Source organism: Acinonyx jubatus, chromosome D4 (genome assembly GCF_027475565.1).
Source record: "Acinonyx jubatus isolate Ajub_Pintada_27869175 chromosome D4, VMU_Ajub_asm_v1.0, whole genome shotgun sequence".
NCBI classification, from domain to species: domain Eukaryota; kingdom Metazoa; phylum Chordata; class Mammalia; order Carnivora; family Felidae; genus Acinonyx; species Acinonyx jubatus.
Window position 1 is genome coordinate 4,546,033 of NC_069391.1, and position 18,420 is coordinate 4,564,452.

Consider the following 18,420-nt stretch of genomic DNA (forward strand, 5'->3'; position numbering starts at 1 on the left):
AGATATTGTCCGTTGAGCCCACGATGGAAGATAAGGATTTGACTTGGCTCTCCTATCCCACCTTTCTGTCAATTTGCTTTAACCGATAACGCAGTTTTTATATTGTCAGGACCGTGAAATGTTGCTTATAGCCGAGCCATGTAGTATACTGTGGTTGTCATTCCTTTTTGGGAAGGCTTGGGGTGGGGGGCTGCCTTGCCATTCAGAGTGTAGATGTGTCCCCCTGTTTTCAGCCGGCCCTGAGCCCTGAGCCCCTCCAGAGAGGACCCCTCCCGACTTCTGATAGGAGCAGCCATTTGGGTGTTTAGAAGAGATGTAACCAGCCCATCTGCTTTTTTTTTTTTTCCCACCTTGAATGTTTATTTTTGAGACAGAGGGAGACCGAGCGTGAGCGGGGGAGGGGCAGAGAGAGAGGGAGACACAGAATCCAAAGCAGGCTCCAGGCTCTGAGCCATCAGCACAGAGCCCGATGCGGGGCTCGAACCCATGAACCATGAGATCGTGATGTGAGCCGAAGTAGGACACTCCACCGACTGAGCCACCTGGGTGCCGCAGTCCATCTGCTTTTATCCCCACCCCACCCGGGCCCTCCAGCGTAGCAGGTGCCCCCACTTTCTCGGTCTTTGAGGATTCTGCAGTCCAGCTGAGCTCGCTCTTTGCTGATCTCTACCCTCTCGCTACCCCCGCCACGTGCAGGGTGAGTTTTCAGCATCCTCTCTGTGGAGGTGGTGCTGGCCCGCTGCTGCTTCCCGTCTTCTGAAACGGGGCCAGCCTCTCTTTCTGCTCCTGTCTCCTCCCTGTGTTCATCCCTTTGCTGTCATTTTAGTGGTTTGGGGCGGGAGTGGGGGTGAACGTGACTTCATTCTGCCATGTTCACCATGAAGACCTCCGGCTCCTGTTTTAGATACGTTTTTTGCTTTACTTTTATAACATCTTAGCTTTGTGTTTCAAAAAGCACATTTTGATGCAGTGGGTTTATATTCCCCATGAAGGTCTCCTTTTCACTGCATGGTTCTGAGAAACGCGTGCAGACATTTGCACGTTGCTGATTTGAGATGGAGTAATGTGTCTCTCGGTCGCTGGTACGCTTTCTAAGAAGATCTATCTGATGCTACTATTTCATTATGTAGCAGGCGGGAGAGATGATAAAATGCCGAGTTCTTGAGAAGAAAAGACTGACCTTTTTTCCCTCCTTTACGTACAAGCCGGCTTTGAAACCTCTTTCTCAGTGGAGCTCTCTTGTTATTATGGCTGTTAGCAGTTAGCTTTTCTGGAGTGTATAGTTGAGGGCAAGGGAACCTGGTGGGAGACAGCAGTGTTAAAAGCTGAACTTTTCAAAGAAGCAGCCACTCCCTTAGAATTAGCAGATGGGGGGACGGGAGAGCCAGGCAGCCAGTCCTCCAGTGAGGCAGTGCCGTGACGCTGTCCCTGCACAGAGGGTGGCTCTGGAGCCAGGGCAGACACCCTGCTTCTCAGGGCACTGGCCAGTGGCCGGCCATCTGGAACAAATGCACGGCGTTACAGACCAAATGTGTCCCCTGAAAATTCGTACATTGAAGTCCTGACCCAGTGTTGATTGTATTAGGAGGTGGGGGTCTTTGGGAGGTAATTAGGTTAGCCGAGGCCACGAGGCTGGAGCTCCCGTAATAAGAGGAGCATCCTTGTGAAAGGGAAGAGACCCCAGTGCTGTTTCTCTCTGTGGACCTGCAAAGAACACGTCGTGCAGCACACAGCAAGATGGCGGCCACGCGCAAGCCAGGAAAAGAGCCCTCACCGGAGGATCTGTCGGCCCCTGGATCTTGGACTTCCCAGCTGCCAGAAGTGTGAGAGAGAAAGGTCTGTTGATTAAGCCGTGTGGTCTAGAGTATTTTGTTGGAGCAACCAGAGCTGACGAAGGCAGCCAGGTAAAGCCTTTCACGTCTCTCCCTGTCCTTGAAAACTAGGCCCTTGGCCACCGATTTAAGTGCTCTCGGCTTTTGGGGGATCCTTGTGTTTTCTGTGTGGGAAACGCGGCCCCCTGAAATCTACCTTTCTGGACCTGTGCCACCTTCCGCTGCAGTTCACACACGGTAGCCTGTATCCCTTGATCTGCAACTTTGGGACCAATGCTCCCCTTCTTTTTCTCTTTTTTCTTTTGCGAGAGTAAATGCAAAATGCAGCTCACAGGCCCGTTTCCTACCTTATTAAAACATCATTTCCCCTGCCTCGTTCCCAGATTTCTGTGCTTAATCATAGAAAGGCAGCTTGTTCAAATATACATTATCCTTGTTTGGAAAACTCTGTTGGCTTGTCTTCCCTCCCACCCTCCTCCATGTTTTGTAACCCCGTTCTTATTAAATATCATAACTTGCTCATTGGAGAGTTATTTGTAAACTTAATTAACTCTCTGCCAGTGTTTGAGTTAATTTTCTCCCTTTAATTTCTGCCTCCCTGGTCATGGTTTTCCATAGTCTGGCCTGTGTCCGTTAAAGACTTGGTAAATAGTTTTGAAATGCCAGTTGGTGATATATGGGCCTCTTTAACATTTCTTTGATTTATGTGCAGTGCTGTGGAAAAAGGCAAAGAAAGCAAATTATATGGCGAAAAATGTTGCCAGTCTTCACTTTTTTACTCTTAGTTTTAAAAAGTACACTTATCAATCAAATCTGATGGATTTTCTTTTTTATAAAGATTGAAAATTTAACTATTTGAAGACTCCCAGAGTGCACGTCCTGTATTCGCTCAATCGGGCTTAGCTGTGCCGGCGTAGGTGCCGAATTCTGAGGCCCTCTCGGGGTCTGCTGTTTGTCCCCGTGCTGCTCCTTCCACCGCTCAACCACATGTGCGTCACACAGCCAGGTTTTCCACAGGAGCTGGGAAGACGGGGGCCTCTCGAATGTTGGGAGCTTCCTACATCCCTGTTGTAACCCCGAGCCTGTGCGGCCGGCCAACAAGGCCTGCGTGCTTCTGTTGGCCGGCTGTGGCGGGTCTGAGCTTTCCTTCTAGCATGTTCTTGCTGGGTCCCACGCAGAGGCGACTTCTTGACTCAGTCAGTGAGTCACGAGTATTTCGGAGACTGCGCTCAGGTTGTGTTCAGAGCGTGCGTCTTCCAGTGCTGATGTCAGGGTTCCTCTGCAGAGACCCGGATCCGGCAGATTTGATGAGGGAGGCTGCGATCTGTGTTTTTGGCAAGCGCTCTGCGGGTGATACCTTTGCTTGTGCCAGTCCCTGCTGAGAACCCCCAGTCCCACCCCTCCCCCATAGTCTACCGAACAGAGTCCACAGAAGATGTGAAAAATCCATACCATTGGGGAGTAATATGGATTTTTAATTTGTTTGGGCAGGGCGTGTGGGTCTGGCTGTGCACAGTTGCTGCCAACGCCTGCAGGCATCGTCTGAGTGTTCTCTTATTTATTCATTCATTCGGCAAGTATTTCTTTACAACTATTTACACTGCTATAGTTCTAGGTGTTGGAACTCTAGTAGTGACTAGGATGGCCAAGGTCTCTGTCCTGATGGAGCATATTGGATTCTAGTGTGGGATGGGGGCAGGGGGGTGGTGAGGTCCGGGAAGTACACCCTAAACAAAGAAACAAACAATTCCCATAAAACACCTGGTTGGGTCTACTGCTTTGATGACGACGAAGCACCATGATGTGCGAGCGAGTACCTGGGAGCTCCTGTAGTTTGGGTGGCCAGAGAGAGCTCTCAGGGAAGGTGAAGTGCAGGCTGAGACCTGCATGAGGAGAAGTCAGGCAGGCGTGCAGAGACCAGGGTAGAGTACTCCAGGCAGAGGGGGCAGCTAGTGAAGGGGGCCCTACGATGGGAGTGAGCGTGGGTGTTCTCGTAAAGGAAGCTGGTCAGAGTGGCAGGGGGGTGGGGGCAGGGAGGGGGCAGTGTCCTGGGGTGGAGCAGTGGGTGCCAGACAGGTGGGCTCTCATGCCCTGGGCCCTGCGACTCTCCAGACTGGCTGCGGCCACTAGGACCAGGGATGGGTGCCCGAGTCAAAGGCCACCAGCTGTTTCTGAGATAGATGCAGGCTGGCATGGGTGCTGTTCCCCCAGACCCCGCTCTCCACTGCACGGCCCGGGTTCACAGCTCCTGTTCCAGAGTTTTGGGGATCTGAATGTGTTTTGGATTTAGAGTATTTTGGATTACAGAAAGGTACTATGGTTCATACACCACATATTACGTTTCTCCAGCAGGGTCTGGGGCAGCTCCCTGCAATCAAACACTGTGCAGCAAAATGTTAGACTAGTCACACACTAAGTGAGATAAATTAAGATTTAAATAGACTCACATCAGTTCGTGTCGGTTTTTGCTGTCAAAGGAGTTTTGGTGCTTACATTGAGGGGAAAGCTTTCGGCGTTAAGGGCTTTTCTGTACACTTTCGTATTGTGGGAAAAAATGATGCTCTGTCCTGGCAGATCCCCGTCCCATCCTCTGTTTCTCCTGTGCGAGACACCAGCGGGCACCGGGTGGGTGAAAAGGTGTGCACGTGCGTGCGCTCACACACTCGCACGCTCACACACCCACACAGCGGCAGGCAAGGCCCGGGAGGGAACAGGGCGAGTAGGGCGGCAGGGGGTCTGCCGTGGACAGGACAGGACAGGAGCTCAGAAGGCACGGGCTGCGGTGGCGGGGAGCGTGGCTGGGAACTCTCGGAGCTTTTCCCTGAACAGTGGTTAAGCTGTGCTCCGGCTTCCCGAGAGGCCTGGCTGTGGACACGTCTCCAGTTTTCCCCGCTTCCCATGGAGCCAGCCGCACAGCAAACCGTTAGGAACTGAGTAGGATTGCTCGTCGCAGCCTGAAAAGGCCGAGCTGGGGAATGGGAATGGGGTGGGGGTGGGGGGGGCGGGAGAACCCCATCGCCTTCCCCTCCTTGTGGAGGAGACCTCGTGCGGGATTCAGAATCCCAAATTCCTACCAAACTTTGACGTTTAGTTCAGATCTCTTGTCGTGCTAGTTATGCATTCGTTTGTTTAAAAAAAATACTCCTTGGGAACACGTGAAATTCCGGAGAGGCCAAATAGCGTAGTGGGTACAGAGCAGGAACCCGGAGCCAGGCCGTCTAGATCCCGCTCCTGACCCTGCCTCTTACCGGTTCTGTGATCTTGGGCAAGCCACTTGCCATCTGTGCTCCAGTTCCCTCATCTGTAAGATAGAGGTCATGGTACCTACCTCTTAGAGTGGTTGTACAGATTAATTCAATTACGGGAATTAGTATAAAAGTTCACAGTGAGTCCTATATACGCATTGGCTAATATTATTTTTTTATTAGGGTGCCAGGTGATGTTCTAGACACCGGGGGTATAGCAGTGAAGGCTGGGGAGCTCTGTAGAGCTCTTATCTGCTCTCATGGAGCTTACATTCTAGGCAGATCTTGACCTTCTAAAAGCAGAGAACTTTTTTTTTTTTTTTTGTATATCCATCCGTGTCTGGCACCGTCTTCTGCATCTTTCAGGCCATCTTATTCTCAGCCAGTATTTATTGAACACCTATGTAGGTGCCTGTGCTAGGCCTGTGGGGCTTATAAAATGATGAGACAGCTCTGGATGTCCTGAGGCATCCAGTTCAGAAACAGATTAAAGACAGATACACACACACAAATACTGTACTGATCAGCCCTATAAAAGAGGTTTTAGAACATCTTCTAGGCTGGCTTAAACAGCCTGTGACTCTTCTAGCCTCCTATGCCAGGTACTTAGAGGAAAGGCAGCCTATTTATTGTGGATGAAAACGAAACACTGGATGTGGTGCCAGTTTCCTGGTCTTCGTTTCCTACCCCTGGTGCCAAAAGCTACTTCCCACGTCTGAGATCTTCTGGATGGATGTGGTTGGTGAGAGATGTGTTGTTAACGTTCCTCCTTGGACATTCCCAGCTGTGTGCTGCTGATCCCTAGTTTGGTTGCCGGGTTTGTTCTGCACTGCAGAATTTGGAAAGTTTGCGTAGGGCTTCAAACATCACGAGAGGAAGTAACTTGCAAATCAAAGCAGGGGCTCCACTCTCTTGTGGTCCAGCCGTCCCCGTATCCTCCCCCTCCTCGGATCCACCCAGAAATAGGCCTGTGTTTTGCTGGTCCATCTCCTCTAAGGTTTTTTTTTTTTGTCGGAAACAAGGCCTTCCGGTTACTGGCCCAGTCACCCTTGATACTTAGTCTAATTGTTAATGGCTCAACAACCTCAGCCTGTTGCTAATACTCACAGTTAACCTCTATGGAGTGTGTATTTTGTGCCAGTCATTTTGCTCAGCACTTTCATGGACCTAACCCCTCATTAACTTCAAGACCCTGAGTGTGGTTTTGCTTAGGGAAACCCCAGATTGCTTCTAGAGTAACCAAGCAGTATTGAGTAGCAACTCCTACCCTAGTCATAGAAGAGAAAGACGAGGGGCTCCGGGAAGTTGAATAACTCACTCACGGTCACACAGGGCCTGTGACTTCTATCCAGACAGTTGACCACAAGCCTACATTCTCCATTAGATCAACAGTAGTAGAAATCATGCCTGGGTCACGTTGATCAGTAGAAAACTCACTCTGACCTGTTGTTCATTTTAAACCAAAAACATATCCTCTGTTACTAGGTATGATTTTGGGTTTTGTTTTGTTTTTTTTTTTTTTTATTCCAAAAGAAAAGAAACCCTAGCCCTATATTTACCACAGGAAAATCCTAACACTTAGGCTGACATCTGTTTTGCTTTTGTTTTATACTTCTCATGCTTTTATGGACTTGTAGACGGTCACAGCCAGAACTTAAACCAAGAGAAAACCTTCAACAGTCCTGTAAGAAGAAAACAAGGCCTGGGAGTCTGGAGAGAGACTTTGATCTTCCAGTCCTGAATACTTTGTGGCTTGCGTCAGAAATACCCTGTAACTCGAGTGCTTAAGGCATCAAGGGTGACTGGGCATTTAGGTTGTGTGTAGATTAAAAAGAACAATTTCCACACTGTGTTAGTAGGAGTCTCCCAGCTAATCCTAATCCTCTGTATTGCTTTTCTCTTTCTTTCTTTCTTTTCTTTCTCTTACAGTGTTTCCACAGGCCTTACGCAGTTGTCCTTGATTTTATTGAGGGTTTTATTCTGAGTCAGCCGAGAGCCACGGCCAGTGTGATGGATTCTCCTGAATTGTACAAGAATTGAGTTGGGGTTCCTTCTCAATGTAGCTACTCATTCAGAACAGCCTGTAGGGTGCATTGTTCTCTTTTCATTACCATTACCGTTTTATGATCCGACGTGTGTAGGGAGACAGTTTTTGATTAAAACATGGGTTCTGATCAGTTTTGTGAAAATTCAGTCATTCTGGCATTGTTGGAAGAGGCGAATTTCTGGGTGTAGTCACATCTGGTCATCACAAGATCAGCTCTGTCTTTGTCCGCGGCATGCTGGGCACTGTGTTTAAGGCTTTTGCGTATATCCTATCTAATTCCTACGGCTGTTCTTCACCTCCTCCACTCCTGCTCTCTCTCTTTTTTTTTAAATCTTGCTTATTTATTTATTTATTGAGCATGTGCATGTGCGTGAACAGGGGAGGGGCAGAGAGAGAGAGAGAGAGAGAGAGAGAGAGAGAGAGAGAGAGGGAAAGAGAGGATCCCAAGCAGGCTCCGCACTGCCAGCACAGAGCCCGATGCAGGGCTTGAACTCATGAACTGTGCAAGATCATGATCTTAGCCGAAACCAAGAGTTGGACGCTTAACTGACTGAGCCACCCAGGGGCCCCTCTCCTCCTGCTCTTTTCACTTTGTCGGACATTTGTAGTTCTGGATCTTAAAGTCCATGATCACATGGCTCCCTGTTTCCTCTTCTCCTTCCTAGTTTTCTCTGCACTACCTTTCCTTCTTCCCCACCTCTTCCTACTTCCTATCCCAAGTAAGCCAGGGGTGGAGGGAGGTCAGACCAGATCCCTGACTGACAGCCTGTTGCCTCCCCGGCTGACAGTCGGCTTCTGGAAGGAAGTGGGAGAAGCTGATGGGGGCCGCGTGTGATGGAAAGGAACATGGTGCTGGGAGCTGAAATGAGCACTTGTTCACACTGGCAGATGGTAGAGTGAAGCTCCAACTAAACCTGAATGAACTGGAAGGTGCATTGGAATCATTTTTATTGCCCAGAAGAGAAGCTGATAATACTCTAATCAAAATTTCATGTTTATTGTGATGATCACTTAAAGAAATCATCTTTACTGGTTTCTTGACTGAAATCTATTTAGTGATAACTGGGCAGATGATGAAGACTTGGCATTCACAGTCTAGATTTGGGGTACACAAGGGTCCAGTGGTTTTCATTTTATTCGTTTCTCAGTTGATCTCCCCCATCCAACCTTTTAGAGGAGGGGCAAGGTAAAGAAAAACCCCGGGATAGATGCGTTGTGTGGGAATATTCAGCTGTTCCCCCATGCCTCCCCTATGAAGGTTTGGGAAGAGTAGCAAACAAGGTATTTTGGTATGTCCGTAAGCATCCCGTGCCCATCAGGCCCCTAGTGCTCTCGGTTTCTGCTCACACGGGAGGTGGACACCATGGAGAGCCTCTTACGCACCCCTCAGTAACTGCTTCGGTCGGAGACTTTTAGTGACTAGGAAGATGTTTGCACTTCATAAGTATATTTAAATTTCACCAACGTTGATTTTTATATTCGGAAGTCAGGTTCAGGACTGCATTTTCTTAAGAGAAATATTTATAACATCCTAGAATTTTAATGTTAGAAGGGGCCTTAGACATAAGCCTAGCCTCCTTTTTTAGACTTTCGTTGTAGGCCTTTTGTGTGCATTTAGAGATGAGTGTTCAGCGTTTCTGGTGGAAGCATAGAATTCTGGGACGTGTCACTCTTCCCTCCACCTCCTTTCTTTGGTCATAACAGAGGAAGTCAAGCACACGTTCTGTTTTTGTTGAGTATATAGTGTGTAAAGGGGTAATTGTTCTGGGCTGGTTCAAGCTTAGTTGGAGACAAGGACGTGATGACCCTTCTGCCATGGACGTTTTCCTCTAACAGGATCACAGGGAACAGGATGCCACCATGTTGTCCCTCTTCAGAGGGAATGTCCTCTCATTGTCACCGTGCTTTTATAATCTGTTAGGATTCTCACGTTGGGACCTTGTCACATTTTGCCTTAATCTGAATTCTATTTCTGTCTGCATTTTAAGTGATGATCTTCCTTTATGACCCTGTGTGTTGCTCTCTAGGACTACCCTGGCTGGATAGGTTGAGGGCCTGGTCTGAGGTTTGAGGGGAGTAAGTAACGGAGACAGAGAAACGCAGATCCTGGTGTACCCTTGTCTGTTGTCTTTCCTTCGTTGCTTTCTTTTGTCTTTTTACTCTCTTCCTTTACCCGTAGTCCCCACGGTGGTGGTTTCCTCCATTTTTAGCCACATTGACTGTTTGCCTCATTGGTGAGTCTGCTCAGATGGATGAGTGAGATCTCTTCCAGCTGATTGGCATCTCTGAAGTGTGATAACACGCATACAGCTGTAGTGTAAACAGGAGAAGTTGTGGAGAAAGGCCTATTAATAAACGTGTGAGTTCTGGGATGAACTAGAGGCCATTGTAGACGGCCCTGAACATTACAGAGGTTTCAGAAAGTAAAAGCCTGCTCCTCATCCTCTTTATCTGCTTCTTTGGCAGTTTGTGAAGTTTGGACATTTGAGGGTTGGTGTGCAGGAAAAACGAAACCCACATGGCATTTAGCATGTAAATGATGCCACAGTCGGGCCCGAGCACAGCTCTGACTCGGGTCCTGCCGTCCTGGTAATTGAAAGGCCTGAAACCCAGCTTCCCAGCGGGGAACAAATAGGCAAATAAATTGGAGGCTTCCTTCTTATGGTTTATTGATGCTGTTTTGACCAAGTAAAAAGATCATTTACCCATAAACGCTCAAATCTAAGGTTGTTTCCTTTTCTTTTCTTTCTCTCTTTCTTTCTTTCTTTTTTGATATTGGCTATTTGAAAGAAGCGTTAGGAGATAAAAGGAGGAAAGAAGCTAATACCATTATCTAATATTTAGATAAAACCCCAAGCAAAACAATTAGGTTTATAGTATTTTTCTGTCGCTGTTTTCCTTGGCACAGATAATAACAGTCAGGCTTGCTTGTTTCTCTCCTTAGAGTTATGTTCAAAAGAAGAATCAGAGCATTATCGTAATACATGTTTTTTTTTCTCATTAGCTGGAAACAAAATATATTTCAATAATGAGGGGCAAAGGTCTTGCAACTCAAAGTAGCAATGAAGTGTGCCTGGTGTTGCACAAATATTGGTTCTGGTTTAATGCTTGAGGGGAAATGGGTGCAGGCTGAGAATCTCAGATTAGCCCCTGCCGCACCCTGCCACATAACGCGCATTCCAGCAGTGTGGGGTGTAACTTGATCCACGTGTTCTGTTCCCGAGGTCAGGGCTGTGAGCTTTGGCGTGTTCTCTGGTGTCCTGGAAGGCCTTTCAACATACTCATGCCAACCAGTGCTGGCTGTTCTGGCCAGTGATCTGCAGGGGGAGTGACACTGCGTGGCTAATATCCCTGCTTATTGCCGTCACGATGTGTTACACACCTTCTCAAAGAGAACCCCCAGGTTAAAACAGATGATCCGTGTGGATTCTCCTGGACAGTAAGAGAACGTATAAAAATCTATTCGGCCGTAGCACAATTGCCCCATCACAGAAGAATAGCAGAGATGCCAGGAAGGTTAAATGTGTTATTGCCGAGGGTAGAATCTAGATTTTTGGACAATACTGAGGTTTCTTGATTCCTTTTCTCCAAGGTTTTAGCCATGAATGATACTAAAACCTTAAAATGGTAGAATTTAGCACTTCCCCAAACTCCCCACTTGAGACATGACTGGAGTGTGTCGAAGGGAAGAAAGACCACGTGGCATGTCAGTGTGTGAAAGGGTCGGCATGAGGGGGGCAAACCAGCCAGCAGACCCCAGTGATGCTAGCTAACACCAGGCTCCCCGAGCACAGTCTCATTCCCGGTCTGGGAAGAGTCACTGTGCCCTCCTGCTGAAGCAGAGGGGACACATGTCAGGTCTTCCAGTTAGAAAGCTGCAGCGCACTTAGCGCCACCGGAAAAAGACATCGGAGGGGAATCCTGACTGGCCTGCCTCCCCCTCAGCATAGTGTGACCTTGGGCCAGTGACTTCTCTAAGCCCGAGTCTCCTTTCCCGCACAATGGGGATGGAGGGGAGTAGAGGCTGGTGTCTCCGAGGCCCTTCTCTGACATTAGAATTCTGTGATTTGAAGTAATCTGAGTACAGTCCCTGTAAGATGCCTTTTCCTGAACTCAAGCCTGAAGAGGGGTTTAGATACACCCCCCACCCCCCGCTTTTGGCAGTCAGTAGAGGAGGAAGGAAGGGGTTCCTTGTGGCTCTGCCGTGGCAGTGAGCACCTGCAGAGCAGTGTGTTTGCTTCTGTAAGTGGCCAGCCTTAAGGGGACTGTCTGATGGCACCATTCTGCTCCCTAGATTGGCTGCAGTGACAAGGCCAGGCCAGGCCATAGCAGTTTCTCTAATCTGCTAATCCACTTACCACCTGACAAATTCATTAGCTTCTCCTGTATGCAGTGCACTATCCTGGATACACTTTGCGAATACAGAGTAATCAGTACCAAGGTTTGCACCCTCAAGAAATGTCTCCCCTGGTGGCCAGCTTCGCTTCACTCCTGGACCAGGAAATAACACAGGCTGCCTCTCCAGGCTGCCCAGTCTCAGTGCTCAGAGAAGGGAAACTGGCCTGGAGGGCCTGGGGGAGGAGATTGGGGGGCTCCCTAGCCTCTTGATCTCTTCCTCTCCTCCTGTGGGCCCTTGTCTAAGCCAGCCAGAATTTAACTTAGTTCTTACTCCTTACCCAAAGGGTTTAGTTACCGAAGCGCCAGGGTGGCTTCCTAGCAGTCTTAGAAACTTACATGTAATTATACATGAAGTGATTTTTAAAGATAACGTGAACTACGCCCTAAGGTTAGGAGAAATTTTTTTTTCACACCTCCCCCCCCCCCCCACCCCAATCCCACAAAAGAAGCCTTTGGTGAATCTTTGAAAAGGAAATCATGATTTTCACAGTGGGGAGAATCCAACCTTGGTTGACCTGGCTGATAAATTTTGAGAATTTTGAATGTCAGGTTTTCTTAAAGTGGGATTCAGGCCATATGGCATAGGTAGGATAATGCTGGGAATGATAGATGCTGCACCATGGACCCCAGGGAGGTTTTAGCAGACATTTCAGTCTTTAAGTACTAGGCCTAATTGAATGCCACTGGCTTAATTAGTATATTGAATGTGATAGACGTGATGGCTTTGCTTCTGTTTTCTCCTCAAACTTCTGTCCATTGCAAAACTTATCCTTTATCTGTTTTGGAGCAGATAGAAACATTGAGAACAATGTGGAGGACAGTGAGCCACGTGGAGAGCCAACCAAAGGAGATCATTGCTCATCTGGTTTTCTGAACCCAAGATTTAAGTCAGAAACTTTGCGTTGGAATCCTGGTTTCTATAATTTAATAATAGTTCCTCTCAGTATGTGTTGTTGTTTGTAATTTGAAACATATTCAAGCTAATTGAATTTAGGCATCAGTAGTTTAGACTTGCTTAAAAGCAGGTTTTGTAAAGAATGAGGCTATCCAGGAGAAAAGGGTTGTTGAGTTTGACGCATGAAATTGGGGGCGACATTGCCTCACCACCGTAGGGTGAAACCAGATGCCCAGGTAACTGCTTTAGGAAGCCAGAGGAATGACACTCCAGTGCTAGAGGAGAAGATGTGATGCCTGTTTTGTCGAGAGGGAAGGGAGGGAGGTGTGTGACATCACACAGCTCTTGTTAGTAGCAGGGTCCAGTGGCGCATGCTTAAAGGGGACGCGATTACAGAGGCTGTCGGTCTGCACGTTAGGGTTTACAAGGACCTTATCTGACAACACTCGGCATTGTTGCCTGATCAGTATCACTAAGAAGACAGTGTTACCTTAAAGAAAATATCCAGGAGGTCAAAGTTTTCCTGATTCCAAGAGGTGTTCTCCCCAGCTCATTACGAGTTGTTGAAATTTCCCCAGGTTTAGAGGTAATTAGTAGACATAATTGATTCGAAAGGGCTTTAGGTTGAGAACCTACCGAAAAGTCCAGGTCGGTCATGGAAAACAGGAAGTTGACGGTAGCTGCAAAATTGCAACTGAGAGAAATGCTCTCCAAATTCAAGCAAGCCTTGAAAAAGCTGTTAACCACAGAGTGGCAATTTACCAGTAAATAAATACTGGCCACACAGACATTCCCATTCCCCACAGCCATGAGATGTGGGAGTTAAAGAGAATGGATTATTTTATTTCTCACCCTCTTTCATTTTATTCTTGCTCGTTAGTGGAGAAACGATCTTGGACAGGAAAATCACATTAGAACTTTGATAAGTTGCTTTTTGAAATAGAGTTGTTTCCATGCCACAGACATTTGGAGCAAAGTATGTTTATTGAAATATATTTTTATAGAAAATATTACAGAACCTGTAATTGAAAACTTATGGCAGTATTTCGGGGAGTGATATGTTCTTAATGTTAATTTGTGGATTCGCTCTGAACTCCCTTCTGCTGTTTTAGAACCATTGGCTGAGTGAATGTTTTCCAAGAGTCTTTTCAGATCTAAACTGTGTTTCATGGAATGGAATATTTGGTGCTTAAATAATGTATAAATCCAGTTGGACAGAATCTGCCTGTCAGTTTTATTAACTTTGACCTTTTCTCCCATTATAAAGATGGTTCGGTAAATATTTAATGGGCCCCTTATAGATCTTGCCAGTCGGAGCTGTGTTCCTGGAAACTGGGATACGTATATATGATTAACAAATGTCGCTTAATCACTGTGAGTCAGCTTTGAAGGGCAGGTTTTGTTTTTTTGGGAAGAGGAGTCTCTGTGTGCTCTCAGAGGTGCACTGTATGTTAAGAGTGCCCAAGATGGCAGAAGGTTTAAAGGAACCCTTTAAGAGAAAGCAGCGAGCATGCATTTCTGCTGTTTTGGGGGTTTTTTGTTTGTTTGAGCAAACGATCAAAATGATGCCAGGTGGGCGAAATCACGCTGCCACTCTGCATAGTTAGCAGGACTCTGCCACTGGAAGAGTCAGCAGGGCCGGAATGGCTGAGCTTGCATGGACCCTAATAAGATACAGAGAAGAAGGAGAGCCAAAAGGAGAGACGATTCCTTGAGCCAGGAAGGGACCCCTGCCAAGCTGTCTTTCCCTTTAATTCCATAAAGCCCCATGCATATTGCACTCATTGCAAATTCTGGTGGGGAGGATCGAAACCCAAGTAGCTGACATTTTGAAACATTGTCTTTCAAACTTGTACTGTCCCTTGCTTCCATTGATTTCCCATTTAAGAAATCTGTAGGAGAAAAACAAATTTGAGCAAAATTCATTGGTCCAACATGAGTTGTTAGAGCCAAATTATGCCCCCCCTTTTCCACCCTGAGAAGAACTCCATTTTTATTATGAACGTGATATATCTTTGTCTTGTATTGTTCAGCCATGAGGCTCCCACAGCAAATCGACCAAGTAAATCAAGAGCCTGTTAAAAAGCAATATGGATGCTCCAAACGCAGACATTTCAGTCTTACTGGGTCACTGGATATCTTCATTTTTTATAGCCACTTTCAAGAAGCAGATCATTTCAATTGGTTTTCTTTTCTTTCACTCTCTATTTGTGTGCAGCCCGGTGGCTTTAGGTGAGGCCATTTATTTTTCTGAACGTTATTACCCTTTGCATCCAGGGCCCAGCCCCTTTGATATGGTGGTCACCACTTTCATTACCATGAACTGTAGGGTAGCTGACTCTGCAAAGGAAATCTATGCCTTGGAAGAGCATTTTGAAAAGACATTGATTCAGAGCTTCAGAGTGAATGACTATTTGTATGTTTAGTTAATTCTAAATAAATGTTTGAAAGACCTTGCTTAATTTGGGAAGGGAGGAAGAAACATATTGGATGTTATAAATGGTCTCAATCCAAATTCTTAGCTTGGCATTTTCACATTTGAATGTTTTATTTACATCTGTTCAAAATTGGGATACCTTTCAAGGATAATTTTATTATAGGGAGATTGATGACAGCTCTTACAATCTAAAACACAAAAGTATGGGATTAGAAAAGGAAGATAGCAATCATTGTCACATGTCAGATTGGATATCAGCCTCACTTGGCAAACAGGGAGGATGGTGAGTGGTATTTTAAAACAAAAGCTCCTGCTGGTGAGATTTGGGGGTGGCGGGGAGAGACTGACTACATGGGGGCACGAGGGAACTTTCTGCCGTGATGGACATTATCTGTACCGTGATGGGGGGGGGGGGGCGTTTCACAGGTATATACATGATCAAAAGTCCTCAAACTGTACGCTTAAAACGTGTGCATTTTATTTCATGTAAATTGTAACTCAGTAAAGTGGATGTTTTTCTCCAAGTCCTGTCTGGTTTAGAATTAGGCAGCATTTCTTCTCTTTTCCAATAGCAAAATTAAGGTCTAGAGAAGTAAAATGACGTGCCCTGAGCGGTTTGTCCAGAACAAAGCAGAGGATACAGGCCCACTTCCAGAGCCCGCTTAAAGTATTTTGCCTCCTTACCAATTGTTCCGATTGCGTGTATACAGAGTAAAATGAACTTCATCCCCTTCCCTTCAGTGAGCCTGGACCCATTTGTATACTTGGCTGTGGGCTATACTCAGGAGCCTATCCTTAGGATTGACACTTGTCTCTCCACCACTGGGAACAGTGGCCCAGTGGTGCTGAAGGCCGAGGCCGACCTGTGCTGTGTTCCGTATATGTTTGTGATAAGCCACGCTGTGCTCCCGGTTTACTCGAGCAGACTACCGAGTTACGTGGCTTTTATTGTTAGCAAGAGTTCCGAGAACTAATTTGTCTTTAAGGAATCCCTCAGGATCTTATTATAAAAAATGACACAGGCTGTAGAAAACCATTTATAGAAAGCACGTATGAATAGTAGTGAAAAAGTAAAGAAGAAGGTAACAGTGACCTAGGTTCTACTACTTAGGAATATACTGTTAACATTTAAGAGACCACCTTTTTACATGCCTCTTTGTTGACGGTGCAGCCTGTGTCCTAATCAACAAAATGATGCTGTAAAGTTCTTTCCATTATCTCAGCCAAGTTCCCGGCTGTTGATGGCCATTCAGATCGCTCCCAGTTTCTCATCGTTATGTAATGCTGTGCCCAGCAACCTTGACCACGTTCCCTTTCCTGTTTGTCTCGTCCCCTCACAAATACGTTCCTCGAGGCAAAATGTTAGTAGCTGTATTTGCAGTGATTTGAAATGTTCTAAGGTGGCGGGGGGGGGGGGGGGGGGTGGGGGGGTGGGGGGTGATATATCAAGTGTCGATAGTTTCACGGCCTTTGTCCTCCTTTTACCAAATGTCATTTTTCTCCCCTTTTCGTTCCGGTTCTTTCTGCAGTTGCAGTACCACGCGGGCCTGGCGTCTGGCCTTTTGAACCAGCAGTCGCTGAAACGTTCTGCTAACCAGATGGGGGTGTCCGCCAAGCGCAGACCAAAGGCCCAGCCCACCACGCTCGTCCTGCCGCCTCAGTGAGTAAGGGGTTTGCGAAAGCTCTTCCGTCCTGGGTGAGCTCTACTTGGTGCTTGGTTTTGGCCCACGGAAAGTTATTTTTGTGAGATCGTTCCTTCTTTTGAAAAAAGGGTTCCGCCGAGATTAGAAACCGAGCGTGCGGGTAACATATCTTGTACAGATCTCAAGTGAAGCAGTCATGACACCGTTCGTAAATGACACATTTGGTGCGTGGTTCTTTTTTTCCCCCCACCTGGGATTGTAAGATACCTTACAGCCTTTTATTTATTTCCCCGTCACGTTCCCAAAGTTGGCAGAGCCGTGAGTGCGGCTGACGAGACAGCTGAGGAGCACGTTTTGAGAAAGCTGGAGGCCACCTAGAAACCTGGGAGAGCTGGGATCAGAGTCGTGCTGGGCTCGCTTGCCCTTTTTTAAGCGAGTAGAATACGACCCCTTCTTTTTCCTAGTAGGAGAGATGAGAGAGACTGTAAGGTTGAGAACACGTTCAGCCTTCACACAGGTATCCACCCACATCGGGCCGCGCGGCCACCCCGTCCGGGATCCCTTGAGGGCTCCTCCCCGGGTTCCCAGTCGGTACCCTACCCAAGTTCAACACTGGTCTACCTCCTTTGAACGGTTACTTTTACCTGTTCGTGAACTTTGTCTAAATGGAGTCACACGACACGTCGTCTTTTGTTACCGTCTCTCTTTCACTCCACACAGTGTCTGTTGGATTCATCCAGGCTGTTTGTTCTTTTTTGTTGCTCTCTCGAATATGCCGCGGGTGATTCATCCGTTTCCCACTTGGGTTGTTTTGTGCCAGAAACCCTAGCGGATGAAGGCCAGGCTCACCCAATGTGGAATCAGAAATGCAGACACACCAGGGGCTCCTGGCTAGCTCGTTGGTTGAGCGTCTGACTCTTGATTTCGGCTCAAGTCACGATCTCACTGTTCATGGGCTCGAGCCCTGCATCAGGCTCTGTGCTGAGCCTGGAACCTGCTTAAGATTCTCTCTCTTTCCCTCTGCCCCTCTCCCCCTCATGCTTACACTCTCTCTGTAAAAAAAAAAGAAGGAAAGAAAGAAAGAAATGTCACCACACCAGTCTTTGCTGATAGCTTTTCTGTGAGCGCACACACTCCCCATGGAGAGGCGGTACTCCCAAATGGCTTGGCTTGGACTCTAGACACATTCCCTAGCCTGTCCTGCCCTCCTGTCGTACCCCCTTTTGGTTACATCCTCGGTTACAAACTACACTTGACACCTTGAACAATGCGGGGGTTACGTGACAGGCACAAAGAGCTGTATATAACTTTTGGCTCCCCCAAAGCTTAACCACTGATAGCCTGATACCGACCGGAAGCCTACGGATGACATAAATAGTCGATGAACACTGATTGTATATGTTAAACGTATTATATAGCCTCACAATAAAATAAGCTAGAGGAAAGAAATGTTATTAAGAAAATCATAAGGAAGAGAAAATACGTTCACAGTACCGTATTGGAGAAAAAGCCGCGTGTAAGCGGACTCAGGCACTTCCAACCCGGATTGTTCAAGGCTCAACCATACTTTTTAAAATGTCCAGCCCTGAGCAGTGTTTCCGGGTAAGACTCGGTTGTTTGCCTTTACACAAGATCTCTTTTCTTTTCTTTTGGAGGAGCGAATATTAATCATACCTACTATCTGCCAGGCACTGTCCTAGGCTGTGGGGACCCAGTCATGAGCAGCACAGATGTGGTCCCACCTTCCTGAAGCTTTTTGTTTGCTGGGGGGAAAAGGCCAAACCAAACAAAAAGGACCCCTAAACAAAGTAACAAGCTCACATAAGAATTTCTGGTTAAGATTGGTGCTTAGAAAAGACGATGTAGGGTGGTAAGGGGTGGGAGCGGGGGAGACTGCTTAGATCAGGAGGTGGGGGGTGGTGT

The 18,420-nt window shown here is 47.1% G+C and overlaps 1 protein-coding gene across 9 annotated transcripts in view; it reads left to right on the top strand.

The window, feature by feature from the left end:
* The window catches only part of MED27 (mediator complex subunit 27), a 234,882-nt gene that overhangs the window by 48,828 nt on the left and 167,634 nt on the right, over positions 1–18,420 (top strand). For all 9 annotated transcript variants that reach the window (XM_053204478.1, XM_053204477.1, XM_027035439.2 and 6 more), the window contains exon 3: positions 16,384–16,514. In XM_053204478.1, the coding sequence (XP_053060453.1) occupies positions 16,384–16,514 (131 nt within the window). The remainder of the gene's footprint in view (positions 1–16,383; positions 16,515–18,420) is intronic.